Source organism: Petaurus breviceps, unplaced genomic scaffold (genome assembly GCF_028583685.1).
Source record: "Petaurus breviceps papuanus isolate PSGF00001 unplaced genomic scaffold, PetGlider_PUasm1.0 208, whole genome shotgun sequence".
Classification (NCBI taxonomy): domain Eukaryota; kingdom Metazoa; phylum Chordata; class Mammalia; order Diprotodontia; family Petauridae; genus Petaurus; species Petaurus breviceps.
In genome coordinates this window covers 4,544,401-4,553,397 of record NW_027185852.1, presented here as the reverse complement: position 1 = coordinate 4,553,397, position 8,997 = coordinate 4,544,401, and the positions used below count along the sequence as shown (strand labels likewise).

Sequence of the window (8,997 nt, the reverse complement as noted above, 5' to 3'; positions counted from 1 at the left end):
CCCCCCGGGCGCCCCCCGGGCCGGGTGGCGCAGGCCTGCCCCGAGGGCGCCCACCCGCTCCTTCCCTCCGGCCCGGCGCCGCCGAGGCCCCCAGAGCGGGCCCAGAGGCCCAGGCCGCCGCCGCCGCCGCCCTCACTTTTTGTCGGGGCAGATCCAGTCGCCGTCGCTGACTCGGAAGTTCTTGGTCGACATCGTGGCCGCTCCCGCCGCCGCCGCCGCCGCCTCTGTCTCCGCCGCTGCCGCTGCAGCCACCTCCACCTCTCCCCCTCCTCTTCCTCGGCCGCCGCCGCTGCGCCAGGACCCCGGGAAGCCGGCCGGGGGGGGCCTGACGCGGCTCCGGGGCTGTCCGCCGCGCGCCTGACTCGGGCTCGCCGCCGCTCGAGGCCCGCGGTGGGGAGTCCCGGCGCGCCGCAGGCGGAGACACGGCTGGCGGGAAGCGAGCGCCTGCGGCCTGCGCGCTGACCCCCCCAGAAAGAAGCTTTTCTGTTCTCTTCTCCGGCGGAGCCGACAGGCAGTGCCGCGGACAGCCCAGAGGGGAGACCGCCGTGGCGCCGAGCGTGCGAGGCAGGCGCGCACTGCCGCCTACGGGACCGGAAGACGGTCAGAGGAAGGTCCCCCCCCCTCCCCCCCCGGGGGGGGGGAATCGAGGGACGGGCTTCTCTGGTTCTACCTGGTCGGAAGAAGGGCAGGCGATACCAACGTGGCGCGGCTGGGGGCGCCCTGGGAAGAGGCGGACCATTCCACCTGCTCAGGCCGAGGGGGGGAGACACAAGTGTCATTTCCTCCTTGGTGCGCACGTGCATCTTAGAAAGTCACCTTCTGGAGCGTCTGGGCGTGTCATCCCCCACCCAGGGTGTGCGGCTGTGGAGATCCCAAAGTGGGCGGAGGCAAGGACAATGACGGACTGGAAAAGGGAGAGAACAGATGTCAAAGAACACACGAATTCAACTGAGGGATGAGGGAGCGCGTGAATGAATGGGTGGCGGCGGATGGCCCGCTTAACTCAGCACCCGGGACCCCACGGCTATCTTCAACCGGTTATGTTAGACCAGTGCCAACTGGACACCTCCGGGGAGTTCTGAGAGCGGCGCCGCAGCAGCCTGGCACTCCCCGTGCCACCTCCCTTACCTTCAGGCACAGCGCTAGCCCCGAGTCACCGATGACTAAGAAGGCGTCAGCACCCTTTACACTCGCTCCTCTGCTTGCGTCCTGCCGGGGTCTTTCCGAGCTTTTCAGAAGCCCTCACCCAGACTTCCAGGACTTTGTGTTTGCTGAGATTCCCAAAATGAAAACCTCTCTGCGCGTTTGTCGGGGAGACACCCTGCTTCTGTGACCGGACCCCAGGCGGCCCTAACTCTAGACTGGTAAAAACCTGATGAGGAACGGTGGCTGGTGGGCCCAGAGTTGGGAGAATCTCCTCCCCCCCCTCCCCCAGCCTCCCTAGCCTGACCGTGGACTGATCTAGCATCTCTCCCACACGTTCTTGACCAAAGCTCCTCCCTCCTCTGGTTTGAAGGCCTCTAGGGAAGACTCCTAGACAATTCCGCATCCTCTATCTTCTGGTTATCGCCTCGAGCAGAGCCCTTAAGTCTCTCTTGGTTGTTTGTTTTTTTTTTGTTCCCACCCACTCACCTCCCCAGGGAGTGAGTAACAGAGTTAGATTCAAACCAGACCCTCCAATTCCAAATTCAGACCTCTTTCTACTTCAGGCCGCAGAATTCCTGCAATCCTGTCAGTCTCATGCTTCTGCCCTCCGGGGCAAAGCAGCAGCGAAACCTTCCCAGCCATTTGGATAAAGGCACAGGGGGCAAAGATCAGATTGACAAATCACCTTAGGCTGGGAGGGATCCATGGCACGCTGGATGGCAGTCAGGATCCGAAAAGAATCCCAGCTGACTGGAACCAAAGGGGTGAGATTCTGGCAGCACAGCTGGGAGTCTGAAGCTTGGGCTCCACTTCTTAGTTATGAGTTGGGGGAGCTGTGGTTGGACAGGAGTTTATCTGGAAAAGATCTAGGGGTTCTAGTGGACTGCCAACTCTACGTGAGTCAAGGAGCAATATGGCAGCCAAGAAAATGGAAGTGATCTTTGGCTGCATTAAGAGAGGAGGGGCTTTGAGGAGCGAAGGCCTGATCCTGCTCCATACCCTGCTCAGATCACATGAGGGCTATTTTGTTGCCTTCCGAACTCTACATTTTGACTTTCTGAAGAGCAGCCAGTTAGGAGGCTAATGGGTTAAAGGAGGACCTAAAATTTATGTCAGATCACAACAAAGGACGTGGGGATATTCGGCCTGGAGGAGAGAAGCAAGTCTGACATGATCTCGGACCCCAAGCGTTTGAAGGACTTCGAGTGAAAGAAGGATTGGCCCCAGAAGCCAGAACCAGGTTCGGGGAGGGAGCTGTAAAGTTGTGAGTTAGGCTCGAGGTCCCAGAACAACTGGTTTTAGGCAAGAGTGCCAGCGGCTGCCGCCAGAGGCAGGGACTTCCCCAAATCGGAAATGTTCAGGTAAAGACCAGATGGGGGCCTGCTGCGGAGGACTTCTTTTTCAAACCTGGATTGGATTGGATGGGTCCCTGGCTGCAGCTACGGGACCTGGTGCGGAGAACGTGGAACTTGGAGTCAGGAGAGCCCAAGTCAGGACTTGCCTCAGCCGCAGACTCAGCTATGTGACCCTGAAGGAGTTCCTCCCCCTCCCCTTCCCCCTCCCCAGGGGTCTCTGCTCTGCTCAGTGAGGGTAATAGCCCCTCACCTCCTGCAGTAGTTGTGAAGAGAAAATGCACGCATGTATGCAAATGTGTGTGTATATACGGAGATTATAATATGTGACCATCTGACGTCCAAGCACACCAATATGCGCATATTCACGTTCATGTGTAGATGTATCTATACAGACACAGGAAGTTGTGGAGATAAAATGAATCAAGTAAGGCAGTCTGAACAGAGGACGAGCTCAATAATGAAAGGCAGGAATGAGGAGGGGGCGGGGGAGAAGGCGGGAGTCTGGTGGGGACCCAAAGGCGGCCAGGGAGGCAGCCAGGACGGGGTGAGGCGGGCGCGCGAGAACTGACTCCTCGGAGGTCAGAATCGCATGTTCTAGTTTTGGTTTTTATCTGACCAATAAGAGCCTTAGCGCGATCTGAACAGCTCCATAGCTGAGTGTTTGCAGGGGCTTCCTGTGGAAGGAGGGTTAGGCTTCTTCTTGGCCCCAAGCTCGGAATTAGGGAGAGGGGCTACAGTTGCTAAGCAGAAGCCTTTGCCTTCCTTTAAAGAAAAACCTCCCCAACTCCAGAGGTGGAGCGGGCTGCCCTAGAAGCTGGAGTCCCCTCCCTCACCCTGCAGATGCCAAAGGGAGCTGGAGAAGCCACCCCTGGTGGGGCTTTGTGACCTTGAGGCCCCATGAGCTCCTTCTTTCTTTGACATCCTTCTGGTCCTAAGAAAGGACCAGCCCTTTTCTTGAGTCATACACCCAAAAACTCCTGGTTGGTGGTCTAAGGTGGTCATATATAGGGCCTGCCATTGTTTATGGCTCCTCCTTGCCCCACAGGGAGAGTGAGGCCTACCCCGATATAACTGGGGTGATGAATGAACAAACCCCTGATTTGCTGGGCAGAGGCCCTTCCCCTGGAGCCAGACACGGGCTCTCGATGCTTGCTGAGGGACAGGTGCCATCCCCAGATGGCCTATGGCCGTCAGCAGGGACCAGAGCAAGTCAGACGCTGGGGGAGGGGCCTCTGTCTAGTCAATCAGGAAGCTCCTCCCCCTCCCCTCATTCCTTTTTATGGAAAATAATAAGAAATCATATTCTTCCAGGCTAAATTACTTTTGGATCTGTAAGACAAATAGAAAGCCTGTTGATCCTCAATCAAATTCTAAGGAGCACGTGTCCTACTTTAGTAAGTCAGTCAACAAACACTGGTTTCAATCACTTGTTCTTCTGCAGTCACCGTGCTCCTGCTAGGAGTACAAAGAAAAGCGAAAGCCAGCCCTGCCCTCAAGGAGCTTCCAGTCTAATGGGGGGAGCTGACCCATAAAAAGGAGTTACAGGTTGGAGAAGAGGAGATAGGGAGCCCAGGCAGAGGGCACCGACCAAGGAGAGGTGAATGCCGGATCAGACTCTAAACTGAGCATGCACTCTCAGCTTTCCTGGTGTAAGTTGGTGGGAAGCCGCAGCCCAAACCCTGCAATCTCGGCAGCAGCTGCTTATTTATTTGAGCACCTCCTGTACATGTATCGCCCTTACCTGGCACTGAAGAACTAAGGAAAAATAAGTGCTTATGTAAACTTATAATCGAACTGAGACACAAATAAAAAGAGTAGTATTTTCCCCCTGAAAACACGTTGCTTTTATATTAATAAAAAAGGAAAAGTTAAAAAATCCCAACCTGTACAATTTGAATGTTTTATAAAAGAATTGATTTTAAATTCCCTTGCGAGGAATCCAATGCTGGCTGAGATGAAAAATAATACATTTCCATTGTGTAATCGCACCATCATCACATGGGGGGGGGGGTCTCCCTGACTGGCTCTTGTCTCTGCCCCTGAAGGGAATTGGTAGCTGGGGAGGGCATTTTGTAATAAGGTCAAGGACAAGAGACTGACTTGGGCCTTTATCATGATGTGCCCTCTTCTTCCTTTGACTCTGACTTTAAGCTTCAGGGTTGAAATTGCCAGTGGGTCAGCACATGAAGCACATTTGAGAAGTGTACCGTAATGTCAGTTATTTACTAGAAGGTGCATAGACATGGGAGTAGAGACCCTGGCCTGCCCCATGGGTGATAGCAGGCTGAGGACCAGTTAAATTCGAGGACAAAGCCAGGGTAGATCAGCACCGAAAAAAACCATTGCAAGTCAATTTAATTTGGCATTCATTCATTCATTCAACAAGCATGTACCTTCCTTTCACATGTAGCAGCAAGCATCCCAAGCGTCCTCAGGGTTTGCCGCCAATACAGGTTCTTGGATCTGCTTTGTTTAAGGAAAGCAACTCAAAGTGGGTTAACAAGCTTACTTTAGTCAGTCAGACATATATCATTTACCTTGTTCAGGGGAAAAAGGTCAGCACCCCAAACTTCAAAATATACAGACAGAATTATCAAGACATTAACAGAACAAGTAGACAGCTTTCCAAACTGTCCAACCATTACATCCATACCCAGTCAACATCTGGGTTTCCACATCTGGGTTTTTCAAAGCCGGGGGACTCTCAACAACAGCTTCCCATAATTCAGATCAAATCACAGAACACTTCTCAAAGTGAGTCCCAAAACAAAGCTACACATCAGGGCTTATATAGCCTTCTCCTGGCTCAGAGAATGTAACAACCTTATTGACTCACTGGCCAATCAAGAAGTATCTACTGAAAAACAAGCCTCCCACCCCAGGCTTCAGGTGCACTTTAGCCTAGGGGCAGGGAAGATCTTTAAAATTTACATTCGCATTACACATGTCTATGATTGATAAATATTTTTTGATTGAGTCGATTGAATTTATTGAGCTCCAAAGTATAATGTTGAACCTAGAACAAGAGAGATATAAGGACCACATTGTTTCAAAGATGAAAATTACTTTGTTAAATACAAGTTGAATACAAGGGAAGTCTTTGGTGGCCTTGAAGGATGGGGTAGAATTCTGTGGGCACAATTAGAGGGAAAAGTATCCAAGGTTAGAACATAGTATGTGTTACTCATATATGGATATTGGGGCTTTGCCCCAGGATTCTGGGATTTTGAGGAGGTATGAATGGCTCTAGTCCTTCTACAATGCAGAAATAGTACAGGATTTATCAAGAGTAAGTTAAAACATTTATTAAGTCCTTACTATGTGTTAAGTGATAAGGGATAAGAACACAAAAGCAAAAATAGTCCCTAGTAACCTCATTGAACTTAACTTCTAGTGGGAGAGACAAGAAACCAAGGAGAATGGCTTGAAGATTGTAATGCTTTGGTTTAGAAATTTACATGGGGGGTGAAGGGGGAGGGGTGGGGGTGTAGGGTAATGGTGACCTCTGGGAGTAAATCAACACTATTGAGACTTAGACGGTGACTCTGGTCCCCGGTGTAATGAGGGGGAATCAAAGTGCAGGAGAGTGCAGACAATTCCCAAAGGGGCTAGAAAGGTACTCAGATTGAGCTCAGATTCTGAATTATTTTAAGTGTAAACTGAGGAAATTGTATTTAGTCCTTGAAGTAATTGGGAGCCACCAGAGTTTCTTTTCTTTCTTTTCTTTTCTTTTTTTTTTTTAGCAATTGGGGTCAAGTAACTTGCCCAGGGTTACACGGCCAGTTATTTTTGTGTGAGTGTTAAGTATCTGAGGCCGGAACACGATTCAGGGTCCTCCTGACTCTTGCCGGCGCTCTTAATCACTGCACTTCCTAACCGCTGGAGAGTTTCTTGAGTAAGAAAGGAGCATTGAACTTGGGGAAATGATTTTGGCAGCTGGCTAGAGGATGAATTGTAGGAGAGGATGCCATTGCAATGGCCTGATGAGAGTCTAACATGAAAAGGTGTTTGAAGGAGTGGGAAGAAGGGGTAGATCCAAAGAATGTTATAGAAATAGAAACAAGAAGATTTAGCAAGTGATGGGGTATGGGAGTTGAGTGAGAATGATGAATTGGGAGTGACTTTGAAGTGGACTGACTGAAAGAATGGTGAATGGTACCTTCAAAAGAAATAGGGAAGCTTGGAAGACAAGTTGTTATTAGGGGAACGATAATGAGTTGTGTTGGGTGTGCTGAGTTTGAGATGCTTGCAGAAGACCTTCAACTCCTGGGGCAGTGGATAAATGTTGGACCTACGGTTAGGTAGGCTTGGGTTAAAATCCTACTTACTATCTGCATGACCTTGGATAAGTCATTTAACCTCTGCCTTAGTTGTATCATTTGTTAAAAAAGGAGGATAATAATGGCACCAAACTTGTGGGGTTATGGTGAAGATAAAATAAGATAACATTGTTCAAGTGCTTTGCAAAACTTAACATGCTATATAAATGCTAGTTATTAAGTAGATAGGACATCAAGATGGTACACTGGTTAGAACTCTGGGCTTAGAGTCAAGGAGGCCTGAGTTCAATCCGGTCTCAGATCCTTACTAGCTGTATATTTACTAAGTGCCTTTTTGTGCCAGGGACTGTACTGCATGCTTCCTAAATATTATCTTATTTCCTCCTCTTCTTCCTCCCTAGAGTAGCATTTATATAGTAGCTACTATGTGCCTAAGACCCTTCCAATTATTATCCCATTTGATCCTCAAAACAATCCTTCAAGGTACACGTTACTATTACTCCCATTTTACAGTTGAGAAAACTGAGGTGTAGATGTTCAGTGACTTACCCACACAGACACTAAATGTCTTGAGACAGAAGTGAACTCAGAATTTCCTGACTTCCCGAGCACCACCCTCTCAACTCTCCCACCTTTCTCTGCTCTAAGAAGGTAAATCAAAGTATCAATTATTGTATTTTTTTTTTAGCTCCTGTATAACTGTTGGAATGGAATGATCACAGATTTAGAGGTAGAAGGGCCTCAAACTGTTGGGCCCATCCCAACCCTGTCATTTTACAGAAGAGGAAACTGGTGCCTGAAAAGACTAAGCACATATGCAGGCTCATTCTGGCACCAGGTGGAAGAGGTCAGATCTAAGCCTCGGTCCCTGGGCTGATGAGGTAAGTGAGGGTCAAACGGAAAACCACCTTGAATGTCAGGGGCAAAGATTTCTGATCTTTGTCTTTTAGAGGTGAGGATGTTCCCCCATGCTCAAACCAGGAAAAGGCCACAAGGGTTTGCCATTCAGAAAGAAAGGCTCAAAGCCACTTCTCTGGGTCCCAGATTTAGCCACATTCCCCTATGCTCTAGAAATCAGAGAGAATACATTTTTTTAACATGTAAATCATATAATATGATGCATAGTTGTGCATTAGCATTAAATGTCCTGTTTGTACCTGCCAGTGATTAGTCTCCTCCTCTCCCTCCTCCTACCTTGCCCTCTTTCCAGTGACCCCACAGTAAGCATTCTGCCTCTTCTGCTTGTGTGTTATCCTGCTAAAAGTCAAAGGTCTTTGAGCTCCCACTTCAAAGGAGCCAGAGTAAGCTGACTATGGAGAAATGATCGCTAATTAGCCAGCATTAAAAGCTTCCCTTGTCAGGCTTTCTCTCTAAACAGAAAATCTAGGAACTGTAGATTTTGTTCATGAAAATGGTCCTTCCTTTGACAGAAATGACTGGCCATTTCCCTTCTCAGGTACTAGTAGCACCCAAAGGGAGTAACCAACCCTCTCCACTGGAGGATATCCTGGACATTGGGAAGCCCCCTTCTTTTCCCCATCTGCTCACTGATTGAGGACTGAAATTCTACCCCAAGAGTTCCATGCTTCTTTTTTTAACTTAAGACTTTGATCCCTGTTAAGATGTAAAATCCTCTGGTGAGAATGAGTATAATCAGGAATCAGTCAATTGTACTTGAGTGCAAATGGATTTCAAATCCTTTTTTGACAGCAAGTTTTGATAGAGACAACTGGAGTTCACTGGGTTCCTGGCCTGGGAGACAGTCATTGGGGAGGATTGAGAATGGGGAAGGGAAGCATTACTGGAAGGCTGGGGACATAGAATAAAAACTTCCTATACTTATGCTATAATCAGGGCTTTTGCATTAAAGGGACCCCAGACAAATTTTGGACACATCTATGTGTTAAATGCTAGAAAAGAGAGAAATTGGCTCTTCTAGATGAGGTCCAGGCATCCTCAAATTGGGAAAAACCTACAAGTCCCACCCCCACCCCTCCACCACCCCACCTTGTGCAGAAAAAGTCCTTACTTTAAAATTATTTTCCTGGGGGCACCTCCAATTCACATAGGAGTTCCCCAGATCAAGGTGTCCAAAGTTCAAGGTACTATGAGGGTCAGCATACAATCAAAACCCATACCTCACAAACTGCCACTGATATGATTGCATCTGCAGTTAGTGAGAAGATAAAATCAATTAAAAGCAAAAACACATCCTT

The 8,997-nt window shown here is 49.1% G+C and overlaps 1 protein-coding gene across 2 annotated transcripts in view; it reads right to left on the bottom strand.

The window, feature by feature from the left end:
- The window catches only part of LOC138165237 (zinc finger Ran-binding domain-containing protein 2), a 25,947-nt gene extending 25,626 nt beyond the window's left edge, over positions 1 to 321 (bottom strand). For both annotated transcript variants that reach the window (XM_069093356.1, XM_069093357.1), the window contains exon 1: positions 137 to 321. In XM_069093356.1, the coding sequence (XP_068949457.1) occupies positions 137 to 192 (56 nt within the window). In that variant the 5' untranslated portion in view covers positions 193 to 321. The remainder of the gene's footprint in view (positions 1 to 136) is intronic.
- Between the last annotated feature and the right edge of the window lie 8,676 nt (positions 322 to 8,997).